The sequence below is a fragment of the Eschrichtius robustus genome, chromosome 11 (assembly GCF_028021215.1).
Source record: "Eschrichtius robustus isolate mEscRob2 chromosome 11, mEscRob2.pri, whole genome shotgun sequence".
NCBI lineage: Eukaryota > Metazoa > Chordata > Mammalia > Artiodactyla > Eschrichtiidae > Eschrichtius > Eschrichtius robustus.
In genome coordinates this window covers 5,146,097-5,171,429 of record NC_090834.1, presented here as the reverse complement: position 1 = coordinate 5,171,429, position 25,333 = coordinate 5,146,097, and the positions used below count along the sequence as shown (strand labels likewise).

Below are 25,333 nucleotides of genomic sequence, written 5' to 3'. Positions count from 1 at the left end.
TTCCTCTCTTCTTTCCTCTTCTTTTCTCTGCCCCCTCCACCCCACACACGTTCTTTTCCTTAAGGAACCATGGATACATGCTATCTTGGTCAGGACACAGTGACTCATTAATCTTATTTTTACATACACAAATAATTGGACATATGGAGAGCACTAAGAAGAGTTCCAAAGGGAAAGTTTTTCCCTATTGCCCTTGTTGTGCAATAATATAGGGAGCTTTAAGTTGCAGTCTCCAACTATAGCTGCATCTTTCAGATCTGGCATCTAACAGTGACAGATGGCAATGTTAAAAATAAATAGAACATTAAAGTTATTTGTACTGCAGGCAAAGACAGTTTTAAAGTGTGAAACAAGCCTGAGGCTGATAGAATTCACATCATCCTTTTCAAAATGTAGTAAGAATGCACATTTTCCTATGCCAACCCTGCAATGCTGCTCACAAAAGATAAAATACTAGCTTTTGAAGGTGTGCTGTCATTATATATCATTACTAATTTAGAATTCACAATGCCATACAGGTCTATTAACAGAAACCTATTTTCTAGAACTGCCAATAACTGATTAACTTTCTCAAGTTTTAAAAGTTTTGAACGTTATCACTATTAGAAAATCACTTTCATATTCAGAACATGAGAAAGTATAATATTTGATTGATACAATTTAATACCAATATTAAGCTAATTTTTAAAAACAGTATAATCTCTGAAGCAAAATTATCAAAGATAAGACTTTATAACTAATAAAAGTTAAGCTTATGCAGCAGAAATACATAAAAATAAAGCACAAGAAATAACAATAAATTTTTGATGTTGAACTTTAATAACTTTAAAATAGTGACCACAAAAACCCATGATCATCTCAATAGATGGATAAAAAGTATCTGACAAAATCCAACACCCTTTTGTGATAAAATCATTCAACAAACTAAGAATTGAAGGGTGCTTTGTCAACCTGATGAAGGGCATCTATGAAAACCCCACGGTTAAAATCTTACTTAACGGTGAACAACTAGATGCTTTCTCCTAAAATCATAAGTAAGACAAGGATGCCTGTTCTCAGAACTTCTATGCAACAATGTAGCATATCCAGGGCAATTGGGCAGGAAAAAGAAATAAAAAACATCCAAACTGGAAAGGAAGAAGTAAACGTATCTCTATTCACAGATGACATGACCTTATATTTAGCCTATCCCAAGAAATCTACTAAAAAACCTATTAGAACTAACAAAATTTCAGCAAAGTTTCAGGATACAAGATTAATATACAAAAATTAATTGTATTTCTGTGCACTTGCAATGAACAATAAGAAAATGAAATTAAGAAAACAATTCCATTTACAATAGCATCAAAAAGAATAAAAATAAATTTAACAACAGATATGCAAAACTTATATACTCTAAAAAAAAAAACTACAAAATGTTGAATGAAATGAAAGGTCTAATAATCAAATGGAAAAATATCCCATGTTCAAGGATTGGAAGACTTAATAAATACTGGCAAGAAGGTAATACTTCCCAAATTGATAAACAGATTCAGTAAATCCCTATCAGAATCCCAGCTCTCTTCTCTGTAGAAACTGACAAGATGATTCTAAAATTCATATAGAACTGCAAGGTACCCAGAAAAACCACATCAATCCTGAAAAAGAATAAAGTAGGAGGACCTCCCAATTGCAAAATTTACTACTAAGCAATGGTAATCAAGACAGGGTGGTACTGGCATAAAAACGGACATATAGATCAATGGAAGAGAATTGAAAATCCAGAAATAAACTCATGTGTCTTAAGGTCAACTGATTCTCTACAAGGGAGCCAAGTCAATTCAATGGGGAAGGAATAATCTTTGCAACAAATCGTGCTCGGACAACTGGATATCCAATGGAGTTGGACCTCACACCACACACGAAGATTAACTCAAAATGGATCATAGACTAAAATATAAGATCTAAAGCTATAAACTTAGAAGAAAACATAGGAGTAAATATTGACTTTGGGTTAAGCAACACCTTCTTAGATAAGACACCAAAAGCATAAGTGACAAAAGAAAAAAATAAATTGAACTTCATCAAAATTAAGAACATTTCCGCTTCAATAGACGTCATCAAGGAAACGAAAGACAAACCAGAATGTGAGAAAATGTTTTCAAATCATATCATCTGACATAGGACTTGTATCTGGAATGTATAAAGAACACTTACAACTCAGTAATAAAAAGACAACCCAATTAAAAAATATACAAAGGATCTGAACATTTCTCCAAAGATATACAAATGGGTAATAAGCGCATAAAAAGATGTTCAACATTATTAGCCATCAGGGAAATGCAAATCAAAATCACAAAGATATATCACTTCACACCCACTAAGACAGCAATAACAACAACAGAAAAAAAAGTAACAAGGATATGGAACAACTGGAATTCTCATACACTGCTGGTGGAATTGTAAAACAGTGCAGCTACTTTGTAAAACAGTTTGGCAGTTCCTCAAAAGGTTGAACACAGAGTTACCATATGGCCCAGCGATTCTACTCCTAGATATATACTCAAGAGATGAAAACATACATCTATACAAAAACTTGTACACTAAGTATTACATTATTCATAACAGCCAAAATGGAAACCCAAAGTGAATGGATAAAGGAAATATTGTATATCCATACACTGGACTATCATTTAGCCATAAGAAAGAATGAAGCACTGATATATGGATGAATCTTGAAAACATTATGCCAAGTGAAATAAGCCAGTCACAAAAATATACATATACATATATACATACATATATTGTATGATTCCATTTATGTGAAAATGTCTAGATTAGGGAAATCTAGAGACAGAAAGTAGGTTAGTAGTTGCTTACGGCTGGGGGGAAGGGAGACGATGGGGCAGTGTCTGCTAATGGGCATAGGATTTTTTTTTTTTTAAGTTACTGATGCCATATTTAAACAAGGAAAAGAAAACTACAGCCATCACAACCACTAATGAATAAGTACTCACTGAGAAAGTGTTTTTATGTTTAACAAGTTTACCCAAAGAAGGGGGATTTAACAGAGGATAAAAATGCCTTGCAACGAGACTGGGAATCCCACGGTGAGGGCAGAGAAGGGCAGAGGGAATGTAATACAATCAGGAGAAATACACTTGATTACTCCCTCCTCCTTCTAAGATCTTTTAGTCTTTGTTTTTATTTTCTTTCCCAAAATTTACATCACATTAAAAAGTTCCAGATGAGGTATTCTGTAAAACTTGTCCAGATTAAATCACCCCAATAAAAACAAAAATTTTCATTTTTTAATTTTTACCCCCTGTAACACATTGCTCTACATATCTGTAAAATACTCCACATACTTATATAGCACTGTAAATATACTATATAAATGATAACAAATGCTGTTTAAAATAGTTTTGATGTTCACAGGCACTGATAAAATATACATTCCCTTCATTTATTAATTTTCAGCTCATCATACTATCTCCACGTCAGTTCTTTACACCTCGTATTTTCTTTTATCATTTTATTCATTAATAAGCTACATTCCTGCTATATAATTGTAAAAACAAATAATGACAAAGCTTAATGGAACAAACAGTTCTTAAAATTGTCTAAAATTTTGAATGCATGTAAACCTTTGTGAAATGATCAACAGAGAAAAAAGAATATATTAAAAATCAAAACCACATAAAATTAAGAATGCATATTATGACAATAAATGCAAAGAACAGCTAAACAAGCTATGTGCTTGACTGGAAGAGAAAGATCTTAATCTTTAAGCAGCTGATAAATAACCACATTAATGAAAAAGTGTACTCACCTGGTTTTGGCACTGAGTTGGTCACTGACTGGGGAACTTTCTGATTAATTAACTCAACACAGTGTCCAGGGAAGAGTCCCACCTAAAGAAGAAAAGCAGCAAAGAGAGGATTTTAAACCAGACAACAGACCAGTGTACGAACACTGCCAATTCAATTCCAGTAATGTGCTCCACAGCCCCTCCCGATGATTCTGTTATTCCAAGACTCTAAATCACTGATGATGCCAATTATACAAACAATAAAACAATCTGTTGCTATGAGTATATGGAGTTACGTGTTTTATTTGTCTAAATATCTAAGCCTGCTTTCCTAGTTTTACCTTTTAATTTCCCAAACTTCTTTTACACCAATTAAAATATTTAGTCTGATACCAAGCTATGCGTGCAAGAGGTATAACTTATACCGGTTAATAATTTACTTTGCTGAAATTTCAATCTAGTTGTGTTAACACCTCTACTGCCAATTTTCATATTTACTGATTTCTCTACATGATTTTAAAAAAATCAACGTTAAACCTCATTCAAATTTTTTTGCAAATTTTCTCTTCTTTCTCTCACAGGTTCCATGAAAAATGACAAGACTAAAATAAATTGGTGAAACAATCGCTCACTTAAAATCCTGGTATCCACTGTTGTTAAAGAGCCCAGTAGTGCGTGGATAAGTGGGAAAGCAAGAGAAGAAAACAACCAATCTCGGCAGTGGTGACAGACTCTGGCTTTAAAAAACACACCAATTTGACCTGGTAGCAGAATTGCTCATGGTGTTAGGTAGATTCCCAAGGAGCTTTATTAGTAAAATACTGAGCTCCAGATCACCCAGAGATACTACATAGCCAACAGAATGAATACAGAAACAAAGAGCCAGGAAACAAAAGTAAAAAGGGAATTTTTACCAATATTTATAGATGTTTTCTTAGATGGGAATATAATCGGGCTGCCAAGCAGCAGATGTTAAAACTGAAACAAAAAAACTACATCACTTTGTACATCCCTCTGTTGACAGACTCTGGGGAAGAAAGGAATGGTCTTCCAAGAGTATGATTCATCGTGAAGTTCTGAGCTGTATAATTTCCATCTGTGTGGGATTATTTTCACATGCTCACTTGCTGCATTCTTACTTCAATTTCTTGATCGATATTCTATGTTAGTTCTTAAAATTATTACGATGTAACTAGTTATCATGAGCTGAAAAGGGCTTATTAACAAATTATCAGTTTTGTTTGAAATATGTGAAAGTTGGGTCTTAGAGTTCCTACATGCATTGCCTTCCAAAATGATGCTCCAAGTATTTGCTCCTATTGGTGAAATTCTATATCATACTTTACTCAACTTCCTATTTAACTAATAACAAGTAGAAATTCTTCCAAGATTGGTTAGAACCAGACAAGAATCAACTTGAAAGATCATTCTCATTCTCTCTTATGCAAATCAGTTATAAGGTAATCACTTATGGTTAAGTGCAGCCCCAGGATTAAGAGGGCCTGGGTTCTACCCCAGGTCTGCCACTTACTAGGTCGGGTTTATAACTTAGCCTCTATGTTTCAGTTTCTTCCTCTAAACATAATAATACTGCACCTAATTCGTAAGAGTTGTTATGAGAATTAAATGGATCAGTATACGCAAAGTGCCTATAGTAAGCACTTGAGAAATGCTGTCTATTCTTTATTATCTCAACATGCTGGCCACTGGAAGATCCAGAGGGCTCCAGCCCCTCCACGGTATGGATATGACACACAATACCTACCACCTTTTGCTTGTGTATACTTAAGTTTCCTCACTGTCAAATACCATTCTTTCCATAAAATTCTAATTCATTTCAATTTGTAAACATTTTCTGCAGTCTGCTAGAGAGAAAAGACCACCCATTTACTAGGCTCTGTGATCCGGAGCAAATTGCTTAACATCTGTCTGTTTCTTAATCTGTAAAAATGGGACAACATTAGCTACCTCAATAATGTGTGTGAAAGCACCTAGCCTAGTTTATAAGCTCAAGCATCTGTCAGCAAACAAAACTAATTTTCCATCACTTCTTCACAAAGACTGAACAAAAGCTTAATGATCTTCTTTGGGGAACTGTATCATACATACTAGTTACACTTTCACTTTTTGAATGTCTCAATGCATCAGGTCTAGGTACATGGGGGAAATGCTACTGTGTACTACGTAGAGGTAGGTCCATGATAGGTTCATCTAACGCCTAATTCCAATCCCTGCTCACCTGTCTCCCTTTATTATAAAGTGTAATATTACTAAGTATTAGCTAAACTAAATATTCAGTTTCCCAGATTCCTTGTATTCAGGTGTAGCCACGGCACCTGTAAAAAGCTTTACTGCTACTATTCTGTCTCTTCTTTATGCTGTGTACGTACGTAGGTATTGGGATTGGATCTGCAGTAGCCATCATTTGACCTTAAAGAAAGGCCAAGAGAATCTTAGAGAATTCTGCCTAGCATCATTAAGCTGCTGACTCAACTGCAGCAACGCTACCTTTTCTGTTCACTTTTGTTTCTTGAGGCCAAAATCACTCTTAACTGTAACTGTTTACAGTTAAGATAACTTTTATTTGAAAGAGTTAACTCTGTATACTTGTGAAAAGCAAATAGATTCTGTTTTCCTATTATAAAATTTCCATCATAAAAAATGAAACTGTGTTCTATTGAAAATATACACATAACTAACCCTAAAAATATAGTTAATGAACATTTATACTTTTCTGATGCATACTTAAGCTAGTATTTCACCAAATATAAATAATTCTAATAAACTCAAAATGTCCAATGTTAAAAGTGGCTGGAACTCTAACAATATGATCTATGAACTATATCATCCTGTTTTATTCATGTTAAATTATATTATTATAATTATATTCATCATATTATTCTTTCTGCTGCAGTGGCATTTTCTAAAGCTCTAATGTAAATGGCTGAGAAAGGTGAGGGAAATTCAGTATATTTTGCAGCACTCAAAATGAGCTTCTACTCTAGGAAGATGGAAGGAAAAGAAAAGACGAGCATCTAGGGCCCATGAGGGTAGAGAAGCAGGTGATAAAAATACAGTAACAGAAGAAAAAGATAAGGCAGGAACAGGTTAGGGATGGGCTTAAAGGAGAGAAAGAGAACCTTCAATTTAGTAGTTTTTCCCCAAGTCAATTTGGCATGAGGAAGAAAGAAAATTATGTGAATGTAAGAGACACAGAGGTAGAAAACACAGGAATTGTCAATAGGATTAGATACATGAAAAGTTAAATCAGATGCTTCTGCAGTTTTTTCCCACTTTTACTGAGGTATAACTGACGAACTGTGCATATTTAAAGTGTACATTTTGATAAGTTCTGACACCCATGAAACTGTAACCACACTTAAATTTATGAATATATTTATCAACCCCCAAAGTTTCCTTGTATCTCTTTGTAATCTTTCCCTCTCCCTACCAGCCCCGACCCCTGCTCACCAGGCAACTAACCTAGTTTCTATCACTATACATTACTTTGCAATTCCTACAATTTTATATGAATAGAGTCATGCAGAATGTACTCTTTGTTGTCTGTTTTCTTTCATTCAGCATTAATTATTTTGAGGATCATTCATGTTGCTGTATTTATCAATAATTCTTTCCTTCTATTCCTGAGTAATATTCTACTGTACAAATACCACCATTTCTTTATGCATTCATCTCTCGTTCATGAGATACCTGGGTTGTTTCCAGCTTGAGGACATTATATGTAAGGCTGCTACGAACAGTCATGTGTGAGTTTTTGTATGAATGTAAGCCTTCTTTTCTCTTGGATAAACAGCTGGGAGTCGAATGGCTGGATCATGTCATCAGTGTATGTTTAAGAAACTGACAAACTGTTTTCCAAATTGGTTGTAGCATCTTACATTCCCCCCAACTGTGTCAGCGTTCCAATTCCTCCACATCCTCACCATTCTAATAAGTATGTAACAAGACTTCACTGTCATTTTAATTTGCATTTCTCTAATGACTACTGGTGTTGAGCATATCTTTATGTGTTTGTCATATACCTTTTTGGTTAAGTGTCTGCTCCCACTTTTGCTACTTTTTAAATTGAGTTCTGTTTCTTGTTGAATTTTGAGAGTTCTTTATACGTAGTGGATACAAGTCCTTCATCAGATATAATCATCACAAATATTTTTTCCCGGTCTGTGGTGTGTCTTTTTATTGTCTTGTAAGTAATGTCTTTCAAAGAGCAGAAGTGTTAAATTTTGATGAAATTCAATTTATTATTTTATGAATTGTTCTTTTGAGATTACATCTAAGAAACTCTGCCTAACCCAAAGTCACAAAAGTTTCTCCTATGTTTTCGTCTAGAAGCTCTATAGTTTAAGCTTTACATTTTGGGTATGTGATCCATTTCGAGTTAATTTTTGCATATGGTGCAAGAAATAAATCAAAGGATTTCTGGAGGCATAAGGAAATCCAACTGTTCCAGCATCATTTGTAAAACAGACCATGTTTTCTTCACTGAACTGACATTGAACCTCTGTCAAAAATAAGCAGCCCACGTATGTGTGGGTCTACTTCTGGAATCTATTCTGTCCTGTTGACTTACTTGTCTATCTTTCCCCTAATGCCCACACTCTCTTGGTACTGCAGTTTTATAGTTGAGTCTTCAAATCAATTAGTGTTAGTTCTCCAACTTTGTTCTTCTTTTTCAAATTTGTTTTGGCTGTTCTTTTTCTAGGTCCTTTGCATGTCCATATGAATTGTTTAATCTGCTTATCAATTTCTACAAAAAAATCTGCTGAGATTTTGACTGGGATCAATTTGAGAAGAGATGGCATCTTAACAATATAAAGACTTCCAACCCATACACAAGGTATATATCTCTCATTTTTAAAATATTCTTTAATTTCTCTCAGAAATGCTTTGTAGCTTCCAGTACACAGATCTTTTATATCTTTTTTTCCGATATATCCCTAAGTAGTTCATAGTTTTGATGCTATTACAAATGGGTTTTATTATATTTTCTGACTGATGTTAAGGCTACTGGTCTGTGGACTAGATATGAAATAACAAGACGTCCATGCAGTTGTATGTATATTTTAAATATACACTGTGTATTTTAAGTACACAACTACTTTCCTTTTATTTCTCCTTTATATTATATGTGAAAAATTATACTGACTTTTTTGAAATTGTGCTTGTAGGTTGGTATATCATTTGTAAATTTCATTTCAGGATCATAAGGAAAGATTTCAGAAATTATTTATCGTAACAAGGGGGTATAGGGTTTGATGAGGTTAAGAACTACTACTCTAAGCCATTTTGTCAGTAATTTCCATGAAACTGAGTGTTTAAGCATCATTTGCTAGGACATATTCTGATGTTACAAATTAACAAAAGGAGCTATCTAGAAACTAATTTCTCTCTAAACATCAGTGGCAGCTGCTAATGGCACTAATAAGAAAAATAAAAAACTGCAGTAAGTAACACAGAAAATAATTTAAGAAAAGTTACAAATTTTTGTGATCCAAGGGGGGGGAAAATACAAAATTGGAACTCACCAAGCTTGTGTTCTGGCTATATCACTGACTTACTGTCTTTGTAAATCAGAACAATCTATCTAAATTCCTCTGTCTCAGGATTTCTATAATTTTAAAATGACAGTTTAGGACCAGATGATCCACTACCATCTTTTCTAATATAGAAATCTATGATTCACACATGTAGACAAGCAGAAGCCACTACTGGTTCATTAAATTACTACTATGATCTGTTCTTTGCCCAGAATGCCTAAATTTCTACCTAAGCTCTGACACTAAACAGCGAAATAACAATGGGCTTGTAGTTTAGTCCCCTTTTGCTTTAGTTTCCTTGTCAGTAAAAGAGAGGTAATAATAGTACCTTCTTCATAGACTGTGAGAATTAAAGGTTAATGGAAAGCACTTAGAAAGCACACGTAAGAGCACCAAGAAGTGTTACAATTCCTTATACTGGAGTACCACATACTCCCTCTTCCCTTGAAATTCTATAACATTACAGATGAAAAATTACAGCATGTGATTTCCCATTACTTAACTGGAGAGGAAATATTTTGCTCTATTTAATTTTGAGTAATGAAAAGGTGTAGCTTTGAATTCTGTACATAAAATGATGGTCTTCATATAAATAAGTGGGTAAATTGTCTTCCTCTATTAAACTACTTACTACAAAAGTGACAAGGTTTCCAAATATCTTCCCTTTGGGATAAAGAATACTTTTCTGAAAATAAGCTACTTGGAACCACATTAAACTCCCGAGGTAAGGGAATGTTTACTGTCCAAGATTTGCTTCTCTGTCACTGTACACAGAAATCCTCACACAACCTTCTGGGGTAACTCTGAAAAACAAAATAGCCGACCCTTGATCATCCTGTGGAGAACCAAGAGAACATGAGCTGTACAGAGTTCTGTCACTCTCTAAACGGTATTTTATCTCTTAGGTTGACTGTATCCCAAATACGTTTTAGAAGATTTTCTGGGGGGAAAGGAGAACAGTCACTAAACTGTGTTTAATTTCTTCCTTTATCTGTGCACAGGATAAACAATGGGAGGCTGGGTCAGTGGTTCTCACATTTTGTGCTTATTCATCACCTGAGGAACTTGATAAAATTCAGATTCCTGTCCCCATCCCCAGAGATTCTGATTAGTAATATCTGGTTTTAACATGTTTCTTGGGTCATTCTGATGCCAGCGGCTCCCAGATAAAATTTTGCCAAACATGGCACTAACAAACAAATAATCCTCAAAGATTTTAACATTTGACATCTGTGTTATGGCTTTTACATAAGAAAAAAAGACTTTCCAGACACCTCACCTCACATTTCCAACCACGGTCCCCAGGTAAGTACGAAAGCTGATGACATTTATTTTCAACAAGAAAGAAAAAGCAAAGGGCTTTTTTTTTTTTTTTTTTTTTTTTTTCTGCTGAAGTATAGATTATATGATGAAACACCTCAGAAAACAAAGGCAAAAGATTCAATATACCCTTTAGAAGACAAGTAAAAAACAGATTTCGGAATTTCAAATTACTATAGTTAATATAATTTCACACTTCCTACTCCCAGAAGTTTAAGAAAAGAAACATAGTCACAGTATAATTTAAACACATGGATGAACTAATCCTTCTGTTCCCACAGCAAAATTATGGTCTAGGTTAGAACAATACACACACTGGCAGAATGCTGATCTTCATCAACCACCAGCTGATTGGCAGAGTCTACCTACAGCTCAGAGTAAGCACTGCTTCCAGAAGAGTGGTCTGAGGAACACCTGGGCCGGAATCACATGGATAAAGATGCAGTCTTATTCCCATCCCACAACCAGTGAAACCGAATTTCAGGGCTCAGGTCGTAGGATTTTACGTTTTAGCGTGTTCCCCATGTAACATGTCATAAGCGTATCAAGTGAAGTCTGAGAATCAGTGGTGAAGGGAGAGCAGGAGTTATGGTAACACTGATAACAAGTGAAGATGGCAGTACAGCACCCTTAGCTATATTGGTAAATGCTACTCCTTGGACTAATTTTATTTGCAAATTAAGAGAACAGTGCAACAAATACCATCACAGCCCTATCAGAATGGTTAAAACCACAACAAGGACAACTGAGAGCTGTCGAACGCTGATGAGAACGCAGAGCAGGATCCCCGCCGCTGCTGGTGGGAAGGCAAAAGGGTAACAACTACTTTAAACCACGGTTTGGTAGTTTCTGACAAAGCTAGACATGACCTTACCATACAATACAGCAAGTGCACTCTGTGGTATTTACCCAAAGGAGGTGAAAACACATCTGCACAAAAACCTGCCCACGGATGTTTCCAGCAACATTATTCATAAATGCTCCAAACTAGAAGCAACCAAGATGCAGTGTAATAAGTGAATGGAAAAATAAATGATGGCATAGCCATAATAATGAATATTAGACAGGGAAAGAAAGGAACTATCAGACCATGAAAGACATGGAGGAACCTAAAATGCATATTGCTAAGTGAGAGAAGCCAGTTTGAAAAGGCTACATACCACATGATTCCAATTATACGATGTTTCGGAAAAGGCAAAACTATGGAGACAATAAACAATCAGTGCTTGTCAGAGGTTTAGGAGGAGAGGAGGATGGATAGGTGAGCACAGGAAATTTTGGGGACAGTGAAACTACTCTGTATGAAGCTGTAATGGTGGATACATGTCATTATGCATCTGTTAAAACCCACAGAACTATACACGTCACAAAGAGTGAAACTTAATGAAAATATGGATTATAGTTAATAATGATGTATGAATATTGGTTCATTAAAGGTAACAAAAAGCAAACCCCAAAACTGTTTCCATCATTATGGAGGAGGATGTGATACTGACACACTGTATTCTTATCCTTGTGATTCTGGCCCCGGTGTTCCTCAGACCACTTTTCTAGAAAGAGTGCTTACACTGTGCTGTAGGTAAACTCTGCTAATCAGCTTGTGGGTAATAAAGTTCAGCATTTTGCCAATTCTATCCAATGAATTGTAAAGCAAGATGTTAATAGGAGAAACTGTATACATGTGTGGGGCAGGGAGTATATGAAATTCTGTGTATTATCTGGTCAACTATTCTGTAAACTTGTACTAAATGATAAAATCTGTTAATTATCTTTAAATAATTAAAAAAAAAAAAAAAAAACAAAGTCACAAGCCAGCAACTGCACAGCATCAGTTCACAGGGCTCTGAGGGAAAGGCTTCTGCACGCCACGTGTACCCTGTCATGCCCCGACAGCTGGCCGGAGAAAACGACACACGAGACTGAGAAAAAAGGAAAGCGGAGTCCACGTAACACGCTATAAACACATCAGGTTGAGCAGACCTGCCTGCACGCCGACGCCGCATTCCCAGAACACGTCCCTTCAGCGGTCAGAGCGCCACAGCTCAGAGCTGGCCTCCATCCTGGGACGCAACAGCCCACATCTTTGCTCCCCTTCACCCTCTCTCCCGAGAGTGGTCAGCTCTAAATGGCCTTGATTCCCGGAAGACCACTGTCCAAGCTACCCCAAGGCCAAGCCCAGCCCCTCGTCTCCTGCTACTGTATCAGGAAGACAGGTTTCCTGCCTCTGCGCTTCCTCCTTCATGGCTCACTGACAAAGCTCAGTTTACAGAGTCCATCTGTGTGACCAGGACAGGTCAAGCTGGCTAACCGGTCACATGGCTGCTTCACGTCTAGCCGGTCTACCCAGGTCATCTGGACATCCTCTCCTCTGAAGACATGCACAAGACTCTGCCTTTCAAAGTCACCACCTCCAGGAGCCCCTCCTAGATCTCCTAGGGCGTCCTGCTGGGCTCAGAACCTCCCACTCATCTGCGAGGCCCTGAGGAGGGGACCAGTACCGCTTGTCCTCCTCGTCCTGCCTCGGGGCACGGTGTCAGTGCCCAGAGGGCCTTCTGCCATGAGTGAAACGAAGGCCCTGTACCAGCCTGTGAGTACCACTGTCCCCTTCTCAGATGCTGCCTGAGGACAGTGGGGTGGGGAGGGGCACCCATGAAGCAGTCATTCCCAGGGCTCCTTCCTCCCAAGGCCCTCAAGCTCTCTGCAGTCATGGCCAACAGCCCTACACTCTGCCTGCCCTTGGCCTAGGAGCCAGCCTGGCTCAAGCAGGGCCCTACTCTTTATCAAGTCTATGAGAGAGAGTCCAGGAAAGGCCTTCAAGCAGCCCTAAGAGTGGCCCCACCCACCTAGCCATCCGGGACTGGCTAAATAATATCTCCCCAAATTCTTATGCTGAAGCCTTTAACCCCAGTATCTCAGAGTGTGACTGTACTTGGAGACGGAAGCGAGGGGGACTGAATTGTGTGGGTCCTTCCCTTAAAGTATTCAGTTCCTTTTTTAAATGAAGTTTTGACAGTGACATTTAAAGACCTGCTCCTGGTTTCACGGGAGCCCCCACGCCCCCAAAGCAACTCCTCTTCTCACAGTCATACTCCAACACAGTCTAAACAGACCAGCAATCCTGTATGAAAAACATTTCATTATCAATTATAAATCAGTCCTGAAAGCTTAAAAACCTGTTTTTATACTAAATAACTTGTTTGGGGAATAAACTAATTTTTAACTCTAAATAAAAGTTAGAAAGATAAATCTATACCTAGCACAGAGTCAATACTCAACAAATATCTGTTATATGAAAGAAGGGAAAACCCGTTATTTTGCAATCGTGGAATTAAAATGTTAAGAAGGACTGACGGGATTACAAGTGGAACTGTCTAAGAAGACACTAAAGTCCAAAGACAGCAAGTGACTTGTCTAAGATTATAAGAAAGGCAGCAATATCAAGAATAAAACGTAACTCATTTTAAAGCCAAATTTACTTTTTGATCATCTTTGGGACCCTAACATTTATAGCTCATTTCCATGAACATGGAGAATTGACCTCTTAAATAAGAAAAAGAGGTAACACCAGTTTTCCATTTAGTTTTATATTTAATCAGAAGCACCAATTATTCATAAAAATTAAGAAATCAGAGCACAGATAAAGAAGGACTGCAAATTATACAAATAAGAAAATTTGTGGGGTAATAAAGATGATTTTTTTGCCTTTAATCATCAAACTAAATTGCTATAAATGCTTTTATAACAGATAAAGAGATAAACTTAAATCTGCAAAATAAAAAACGTTATTATTTACATTTAAAAATCAACATTTAGGGCTTCCCTGGTGGCGCAGTGGTTGAGACTCTGCCTGCCAATGCAGGGGACACGGGTTCGAGCCCTGGTCTGGGAGGATCCCCCATGCCGCGGAGCAACTAGGCCCGTGAGCCACAATTACTGAGCCTGCGCGTCTGGAGCCTGTGCTCCGCAACAAGAGAGGCCGCGATAATGAGAGGCCCGCGCACCACGATGAAGAGTGGTCCCCACTTGCCGCAACTAGAGAAAGCCCTCGCACAGAAACGGAGACCCAACACAGCCATAAATAAATAAAAATTTAAAAAAAAAAAAAAAAAAAATCAACATTTATTGAGTGAAAAATATGCATCAGGTCTGCTCTAGATACTTTACGTATTTTATCCTGACACATTTAACCTTTGCGATAATCTTATGAGATTAAGAATAGTCCTACAATCCCCATTTTACAATTGGGGAAACTAAAGCACAGAGAAGTAAAATAACTTGCTCAACATAACACAAGATTAAAACCCAAGCAATCTAGCACCAGAACCCATGCTCTTAACCACCATGCTATCCTGTTTTAAAGTGTATGATTATTTTTGATAAAATACATTTTATAAAAACCTAATAGCTTTTATTTTATATGCACTTAAAGCTCAAGATATTTCTATGATAGTTATTAATATTTCTAACTGTACAGCATGAGCATTTAATCTAGGCAGCATTTTAGGAACACTTTTATAAATAGACAACAAATATATTCAGGATACACTTTTAAGGCATATTTAGATGCTCTCTTCTAGTGATAGTTTTAAAAGATAAAAGGAAACTTTTCTATCCTATGGAAATTAGTGCTAGTCAATCTAAAATATGCTTTTATCAGGTCTCAAATTACTTAGGCATATAAGGAAAAAGAGACAGCTTTAGATTCTGCTGTTATTCTGCAATTCATACATTGTTTACATTAAGAGTTACAATGCATTAAAAAAATATTGACCAAACTGACTTAATTCTAGAGAGAAAACATATGTGATTCATGACTTTAAACCACGGTGAAAAGCAAGGCAGAAGCACAGTCCCGATAACCTAGAAGTGGCCACCAGGCATGTGATTCTGCTCACACTTTGGCTGCACCACCACACAGGAAAGAAGAAGGAGATCAAAACAACCACAACAGTAACTCGAAAAGGAAACCCACGTCTAACATCAGCTACATTTTTTTTTTTATCACTGCAGACAAAATTTCTGATGACAAAGTCCACTGCCAGCACATATTATAAACAGAAATATTATTGAAAGAAAAAACGATCTTTGAATTTTCCACACCAAATTCTTTGCTGCCTACCTGAAATCCATGCTTGCCTCTCCACCATGTGCTTAACACTTTTGGGGGCATGTCAATAACAGAAACAATGTCTCCCACCTAGGAGAAAAAATTTAAAGTGAAACGTTTTAAATCAATTTTTAAAGCAATTGTCTGTCTAGAATTTAAATCTTAACTGTAACAAAAGGGTAAAGTACTATCTTATTTTCTGGCTCATTACTTCTGGTAAAACATTAACACTTCTTTCTGTAAGGAATTTAATAATCTTAACCATTTGTTAAGGAGAGGTTTACAAAAAGTTAAGCAGCACAAAGACTGTGGTCCAACTAACACCGGTAGTAACTTCAGAAAGCCTGACTGATAGCATAAGATGTCTGAACATCAGGCATCATACCATCATTACTTCTGTTAAAATACTCTGTTAACTGCTGTTACTAAAGGTGATCAGATTCACTATAGTGAATCTAAAAGGCAATTTTAAATACTCATATTTAGAACAACAGCGGCTTCTATTAATACATTTAGCGAGCGCTTACCACGTGCCGGGCACTGTGCTAAACATTTGACATATCTTATTTCATCATATAGGAAAGCTCTTAAGATGTCTACAATTACTGGGTTATTCTTAGTACATGTAAAACTGAATGACAACTACATTTCTTTTAATAGATGGTTCAATATAACATTCCCACTAAATAGCTGACTTTCTTCACTTTAAAAGACAAACTAATGAGTTTGTACAAACTTTTACAAAATTGTAAGCATGAAAATGGCAATAATAGTTTTTAATAATATATTTAAAGGAAGTTGTATTCTTCAATCAAAATAACTGATGATCTCTGTGATAAACCAGTTAAAGCACTTCAGAGCAATGTTGCTGATGTACACAATATTGCTTTAAGAATTTTTTTTGTATATTCACAACTAATTTTTCCAGTCACGAAAGTCCTCTTCACAAAACCATATTTGCTAACAGACATGGTATCTTTCAAGACCAAGGATTCCTTTGTGTATAGAGCTAAAAATTTAGTTTGAGAACAGTTTGAATTCTATACAGTAAAAATTTACACTTTGTTTCCTCTTAAACTGAATAACTGCCAGCATTTTCTTTGGTCTCTCATCAGCCAATATTAAAGGAAGAAACTTAATTCTCCTCCTTTTGCATCTGATAGCAAGAAATGTTCATTTCACTTTTCATCTGGTCTTTACCTCAACCTATGAACAATGAGAAGAAAGTATCACTGGGTATTGTTTTTAGGTGCTAAAAACACACAGACAAAAGAGGATTTGGCTTTCAAGAAGCTCACAGAGACAAACAGGAGAACAATTATGATTGAATGTAGTAAGTGACATATCAGAGATAAGCCTTGAGAACAGCTCAGAATGACGTTCAGTGCAGGTTCTGGGGGGTATGTATTTCCATGGAGTGGAGGGAAGGAGATCAAGGAGACTTCCTAGAAGAAATGGGAGACATTTAAGCTGGATTTTCAAGAGTGAGTACAGTCATTAAAATAAAAATAGATGGCATGCCAGGCTGAAAGACAATGATGCACAGAAAAACCTGGTGCTTTTCATTAAGGAAATGATTGCAACAGTTAAAATTGAGGCTAGAAAGAGAGCAGGGACTGAGCTAAACACACGGCAGCTTTAGTCACTTACCTCTAAGGTCAATTCATCCGGGGCCCGAGCAGTGTACCTCTTGATAACATGGGCAGCACCAACAGCAGGAGTGTTAATGGATGATTCTTCATGAACTAGAAGGTGATTTCCCTTATTATCAATCTGTAACAAAGAAAATGTACTATGAGATGGGTAAAGACATGGGACTTGCAAGTTTCTTTGTGTATCTATATAATTCAACTTGACTTAGAAAAACCATAACCCAAAGAATATTAAAAAAAAAAAACAAACTCACCACTTACTGAGTACTTACTATATGCCAGTCATTGTATTACACATATAACATACACACTTTAATCTTCATAACTCTAAAAGATACTTATCATCATTATCAACACTTAAAGATGAAGATGCTAAAGCTAAAAGAGGTTATGTAAATTATGAGAGATTAAATAATTTGTCCCAGATCACACAGCCAATAATGAAGAACCAAGATCTCAGGGCAAGTTGGCCTGGCTCTAAGGTCTATATTCTTTCTACTTTTCATTGCCTTCCCAATTTCCACTGAGAGGAGAGAATAATGTAACTCTATATATGCAAATTAAGGAGAAAAACCTAACCTATTGACAGGAGGATAACTCTTATCACTCAAGACATTCTTAAATCAGACTCTTTAAAAGGTTAATTGTCTCTTGTTCATCAATGACTAAAAACTATTTTCAGTTACTAAGCCAATTAAATATATACATATACATATATATACACATACACCTTGCTAAATGTACATACGTTAATATATCAATATTATTTAATATATTAAATACAAAAATAACAGGTGTCATTGTGATTCATAAAATAATATTAAAATTAGCTTCCTGGATTATCAAAGAAAGATTTGAGATGAAAAATATTTAACGTATCACATATCTATCTTCCAGAAGAGGAGAATAAGCGCCATTTATTCAATTCCTGAAACTCAACAGCTGTGAAAGTTAATATTAAATTTCTTAAGTAGATAATTTAAAAATTAACTTTAATAAAAGATGAACTGGATTAATACCTCCATCCAAGTAAGGGCAGGTCCACAATTGATCTTGTTGCCAGCAATAGCTGAAAGGCGGGACAGGTAAGCCATAAGCATCTGAGTGACTGACTAAAGAAAAAGAGAAGATTCAGTGGTAACAGAATAAAGATACTACACTCTTTTGTCAAAGAAACTGGTGTAAGTTGGTTGTTTCTGGGAGAAAAAAAAATCTGCAGATTTTTATGCATTTTCATAGTTACGGAGGTTCTTCACAGAGGCTTAACAGTTCCATGAACTGACATTACAGGCACTTACATAACTTCCTGTCTGGTGCAGAACTTTCACTTTAGCCCCTCATCATCAGGGCTCATACTACTGTACAGCTTCTAATTTGGTTGCCTTCTCTTTCTATTTTTGTATTGAAAGTGTAAAACGATAGCAGAGACATACTTGCTTTTCCACCCGGCTTCCCCCTGCTACTCTGAAATGCTTTCTTCAAGGCCTGCTGCAGTCTTCACACACCCAGCCATGGCAGGACAGTTCGTACGTGATCCTACACCACGAGTCAACGGATGGGTCCGGGAATGGGACCCAACATTAGCTGACCTAACAGGAGTTGCTGCAGGAATTAGGAACCGTGACACAAAATTTCAGCTCAGTCTGGCTGCTGTCTTAAAAAGAAATGAGAACCTGGCCCCTGTTGGGAGTGGTCATGCTCTGAGACAGTCTGAGAAAGAAATACACAACAGACAAGGCAGACAGGGAAAAGGAGGCAGAGAGACGTCCAGCCTTTCTATGGTACGAAAGGATCTGCGGTTTGAGGACATTCCTGAGGTTTGAGGACGTTCCGTGTCACGGTGTCAGTTCTTGCATGACTGCAGTCTCCACTCTGCCCTCACTACATGATCGCCTGGGAATTAACTATAGATGTGAAATGGCTTCCCTTCAGGACTTCCACTGTTTTCAGGCATCCACTGTGGCTGCCAAGGAGTCTAACGCCAATACGTTTCTTGTTCCGTTGAGAAAAACCTTGTTTTTGCTCTCCGGAAGTCTTTTGGGTTTCCTCTCTGTTTTGGCATTTTGAAATTTTACCACAATGTTTCTAGATGTGTGTCTTTTCACTTATTGTATTTAGCACTTAACGGGCCCATTTAACCTGAAAACAGGCCCTTTTTTAATTTAGGGGAATTTATTATGTTTTTAGTTACTGCCAACCACTCTCTCCTCCTGTAACTCCTACAAGAGGAATAGGAACTTGTAGGAACTTCTGGATCTGTTCCCTGTGATTCCCAACAATTCTCTCACAACTTTGTGTCCCTTTTGGGGCTGTGTTCTTACAAAGCTGGCCCTTCCTGCTCACTAATTCTCTCTTCATCTATGTCCATTTTGCATGTAGTCCAGCTGTTAAGATTTGCTATTATTAAAATTAATTTTAAAACCACATGTTCATTTCTAAGATCTCTGATTATTTTATTTTTTAAAACTCTGTTCTCATTCCATGAATGTGGCTGCCTCACTTTCTCTCTGAGGGTGGTAATCATGCTTCTGAAAGCCCTCTGTTTGCTCTTCTGTTAACTTTGTTTATTCGGTTTTCACATTGAAGATTTCTAGTTTATCTGTCCCTCTGCAGTCCTCCTGTACAAGTTTCTTATGCTGTATTTTCTTGCCCCCATAAATCTCATCCCATCTACTTTCAAAGATCCCTCACAAGTTTGGATTCCCTGATGGTTCTTTTTATTTTCTGATGTGATAAAAGAATCTCTTTCCTCTTAAATTAAAAAAAAAAAATCTCTTATATTTTTACTAGAAGTTTTTGGCAGGAGTGGAAATAAGTGCATGGACACAGCCTGCCATCATAAACTGAGTAAACAGCGTCATTTGAATACACATTTCTTTGATTATTAGTGAGGTCAACAGTTTTCCATATTTTTGCTTCTATATTTTGCGTTCTCTTTGAAAAATGATCTGCTCATATATATTGCCCATTTATATATTAAGATATGAGATTCTTCTTATAAAATTATACACTGAACCTATTTCACTTCGAAATATCCTAACAGCATTACTAATTTTTCAGTTAAGAAATAATTAATCCCACGAATCTTCCTGAGTGCTCAATATAAGCTTTTATTTAGTATACCGGCAAAAAAAATTCTGCTAATTTATAGTGATTACTTCTGCAAAGTACTGAATGCTTACCTCTAGACTGTCCTTCAGGGCCTCAGAACGGGGAAGCTCTGAGAGCTGGGAGAATCGTCGGTCATAAATACACAGATGAAGATGTTTATCAAGTACCCGAAAATCTTCATAACTTCTTTTAACGATCCAACTTTTGCCCTATGAGTAAGAAAAAAAAAGATTCCTATAATTTGTCTCTATTAGGAATGGTTAGGAACCAGGATTTGTTCCGTAACGATACGTTATTCATGAGATTTTGTATTTACTAATTAACTTGACAATAAATAGTTAAACTCCAAAACCCTATAGTAAGTTACATTAAAATGTCAAAAACGGAAAATAAGCTAGAACTGTCCACTAAACCTCTTCCTACCACTGATCAAGCCCACTGGCTCTCCTTGGGAATAATAACTGGTAGATGGGAAGATAGCATGCGACCTTAAACCCACAGAAAGAAGCATAAAATGATTTTGTGTGGGAGAATATTACCAGAAACTAAAGAAAAATAAAACCAGGTCACTGATCAGTTACCATGAACATTTCTGTGACTGAAACTGGAAATACACTGAAAATTAATACTACTGAAATTTCATCTAGAAGCATTTGGTATGCATATATTATCTAGAACCCACTATATCTCCCCACTTCTCAGTCTTTCTTCCTTTCCTTGCCTAAACTCACAAGCTCATTAGAAATGAAAATCTGCTCACAGAGCATATTTATTACACACTGTCTTCTAAGTTTCTCTTGAATCTATCACTTTGTAGCCCGAGCTTTATTAAGGACCGACATCATTTCTGACCTCCCTGCTTTTGATCTTCTCCCCCAACACAAAATACAAAGTTTGTCAGGTCACACTGACAAAAGGCCTTCAAAAGCTCCCGTGGGCAGTAATGATGAGCTGGTCCCCACTCCAACACCATTTGGTTTGACAGTTCAATCCACTTTTACATGGAGGCTTTCATCTCATAGCAATCTGGAGGGGCTGGGAGACAAAGCAGCCATCTCTGAATTGCAGGAAACATCTCTACTGTAGCTCTTTTCCATTTGCCTCCGCCAGACGGGGCAGAAGCAGAAGGTACCATTCCATGGGAGAGGTGCTGAATTCTAAACACAGGTATGTCCATGACTAACAGGATAAACTTGTCTAGTCCTACTTTGGACTGCAATTCTCCATTACACAGACGGAAAGCAACACCACCTCCCTCTTTCAGAGGGCTGTTAGAATGAAATAAGAGAACAGATGTGTCAGATATTTTTAAAGAACAGTCTCCTGGTTCCTATTCTAAGACATGCTAGTTCAATAAGCCTGGAATGAGATCCAGTTAATCTGATGAGCAGCCTGAGTTGGGAACCGCTGCCCCACGAGATTAAGTGCAAACATACTTGCACACATCAGGGCTTGCATCGTCTGGGCCTCTCTAAATTTGCAGTGTGATCCCACTCACTACTCCTCCATGCCGTGTCTTTGCTTCCAGTTATGCTCAATCACTTGCATTTCTTCCATGTGTGAAATGTTCCCTTTCTTGCCTACGTGATTTTTAAGTGCTCTTCTTCTACTATGGAAAGTTGTTCTTTTACTCTTCGCTCAAGTAAGCTCCTTTGTTTTTTCAGTTCTACCACTGCCTTCTACGCAAAGCATTCCTGAGTGACAACAGGTGGTTAAATACTTGTTCCTTTGGAATGGCAAAAATAAAAAATAAAAATGAACAACAAAGCAGAAAAAAAGAAAAACAACTTATCGCATAGTGGCAAATATTTTTTCTTTCACATTTCAAAAATTATGCAACACTTCAAATATCAGGAAATTACAAAAATTAATTTAACATATGTATATCTCCATCACAGAGATTAAACAGATGTCGACTTTTTATTTCAAAGCTCTGGATATTTTAAATTGAAATATAGTTGACTTACAGTATTATGTTAGTTTCAGGTGTACAGCGAAGTGATTCAGTTATACTATATTATTTTTAAAATTATTTTCCATTATAGGTTATTACCAGATATTGAATATAGTCCCCTGTGCTATACAGTAAATGCTTGTTGCTTATCTGTATTATGTATAGTAGTTTCTATCTGTTAATCTCACACTTCTAATTTATCCCTCTCCCCCTCCCTTTCCCCTTTGGTAAGTATAAATTTGTTTTTCATGTCTGTGAGTCTGTTTCTGCTTTGTATATAAATTCATCTGTATTGTTTTTTAGATTCCACATATAAGTGATATCATACTTTCTCCATCTAACTTACTTCACCTAGTATATTCTCTAGGTCCATCCATGTTGCTACGAATGGCAATATTTCATTATTTTTTATGGCTAAGCAATATTCCATTGTATAAATATACCACATCCTCTTTATCCACTCACCTGTTGATGGACACTTAGGTTGCTTCCATGTCTTTGCTACTGTAAACAGTGTTGCTATGAACACTGGGGTGCATGTACCTTTTTGAATTAACGTTTTCTCTGGGTATATGCTCAGGAGTGGGATTGCTGGGTCATATGGTAGCTCTATTTTTAGTTTTTCAAGGAACCTCCATAATGTTCTCCATAGTGGCTGTATCAATTTACATTCCCACCAACGTGCAAGAGGGTTCCCTTTTCTCCACACCCTGTCCAGCATTTATTATTTGTAGACTTTTGATGATGGCCATTCAGACAGTAGTGAGGGGATACCTAATTTTTTTTAAATTTTAATATTAATTTTTTGGGGGGCTATAATTGTTTTACAATGTTGTGTTCGTTTCTACTGTACAGCTAAGTGGAGTTCCTGTGCTATACAGCAGGTTCTTATTAGTTATCTATTTTATACATGTTAGTGTATACATGTCAATCCTAATCTCCCAATTCATCCCACCCCACCCCCCCGTTTCTCCCCTGGTGTCCATATGTTTGTTCTCTACGTCTGTGTCTCTATTTCTGCCTTGCAAACAGGTTCAACTGTACCATTTTTCTAGATTCCACGTATGTGTGTTAATATACGATATTTGTTTTTCTCTGACTTACTTCACTCTGTATGACAGTCTCTAGGTCCATCCACGTCTCTACAAATGACCCAATTTCATTCCTTTTTACGGCTGAGTAATATTCCATTGTATATATGTACCACATCTGCTTTATCCATTCATCTGTTGATGGGCATTTAGGTTGCTTCCATGACCTGACTATTGTAAACAGTGCGGCAATGAACATTGGGGTGCATGTGCCTTTTTGAATTACGGTTTTCTCTGGGTATATGCCCAGTAGTGGGATTGCTGGGTCATACGGTAATTCTAGTTTTTGGTTTTTTAAGGAACCGCCATACTGTTCTCCATAGTGGCTGTATCAATTTACATTCCCACCAACAGTGCAAGAGGGTTCCCTTTCCTCCACACCCTCTACAGCATTTATTGTTTGTAAATTTTCTGATGATGCCCATTCTAACTGGTGTGAGGTGATACCTGACTGTAGTTTTGATTTGCATTTCTCTAATAGTTAGTGATGTTGAGCATCTTTTCATACGCCTGTTGACCACCTCTATGTCTTCTTTGGAGAAATGTCTATTTAGGTCTTCTGCCCATTTTTTGATTGGGTTGTTTGGTTTTTTTTGATATGGAGCTGTATGAGCTATCTATATATTTTGGGTATTAGCCCCTTGCTGGTCACATCGTTTGCAACTATTTCCCCCATTCCATAGGTTGTCTTTTCATTTTGTTGATGGCTTCCTTGCTGTGCAAACGCCTTTAAGTTTGATTAGGTCCCATTTGTTTAATTTTGCTTCTATTTCTTTTGCCTTGGGAGATGGTCCTAAGAAAATATTGTTATGATTTATGTCAGAGAATATTTTGCCTATGTTCTCTTCTAGGAGTTTCATGGTGTCATGTCTTATATTTAGGTCTCTAAACCGTTTTGAGTTTATTTTTGTGTATGGTGTGAGGCAGTGTTCTAACTTCACTGATTTACATGAGGCTGTCTAGCTTTCCCAACACCACTTGCTAAAGAGACTGAAGAGACCTCTGCCCATTTTTTAATCAGAGTGTTTTTTGCTATTGAGTTGTAGGGGTTCCTTGTATATACTGGATATTAACCCCTTATCGGATACGTGGTTTGCAAATATTTTTTCCCATTCCACAGGTTATCTTTTTACTTTCTTGATGCTTTCCTTTGCAGTTCAGACCTTTTAGTTTTTTTGTAGTTCCACTTGTTAATTTTTGCTTTTGGAATCAGATTTTAAAAAATCATCACCAAGACTGATGTTAAGGGGAATACTACCCGTGTTTTCTTCTAGGAGTTTTATGGCTTCAGGCCTTACACCTAAGCCTTTAAACCATTTTGAGTTAATTTTTGTGTATGGTATAAGTCTATTTTCATTCTTTTGCATGTGGTGGTCCAGTTTTCCCAGCACCATTTATTCAAGAAACTGTGCTTTCCCCATTGTATATTCTTGGTTCCTTTGCTATAAACTAAGTGACCATATACGTGTGGGTTTATTTCTGGGCTCTCTATTCTACTCCATTGATTATTTTTCTGTTTTTATGCCAATACCATACTGTTTTGATTACTATAACTTTGTAATATAGTTTGAAACCAGGGCACATGATACCTCCAGTTTTGTTCTTCTTTCTCAAGATTGCTTTGAGTATTTGGGGTCTTTTGTGGTTCCAAACAAATTTTAGGGGTGTTTCTTCTACTTCTGTGAAAGATGCCATTGGAATGTTTGTAGGGATTGCACTGAATCTGTAGATTGCTTTGGGGAGTATGCAC

The 25,333-nt window shown here is 36.8% G+C and overlaps 1 protein-coding gene across 3 annotated transcripts in view; it reads right to left on the bottom strand.

The window, feature by feature from the left end:
- ARHGAP32 (Rho GTPase activating protein 32) overlaps positions 1-25,333 on the bottom strand; it is a 273,441-nt gene that overhangs the window by 67,654 nt on the left and 180,454 nt on the right. For all 3 annotated transcript variants that reach the window (XM_068554527.1, XM_068554526.1, XM_068554525.1), the window contains 5 exons: positions 20,610-20,747; positions 18,447-18,539; positions 17,426-17,548; positions 15,788-15,865; positions 3,812-3,893 (listed from right to left, as the gene is read on the bottom strand). In XM_068554527.1, coding sequence (XP_068410628.1) covers positions 3,812-3,893; positions 15,788-15,865; positions 17,426-17,548; positions 18,447-18,539; positions 20,610-20,747 — 514 coding nt within the window. The remainder of the gene's footprint in view (positions 1-3,811; positions 3,894-15,787; positions 15,866-17,425; positions 17,549-18,446; positions 18,540-20,609; positions 20,748-25,333) is intronic.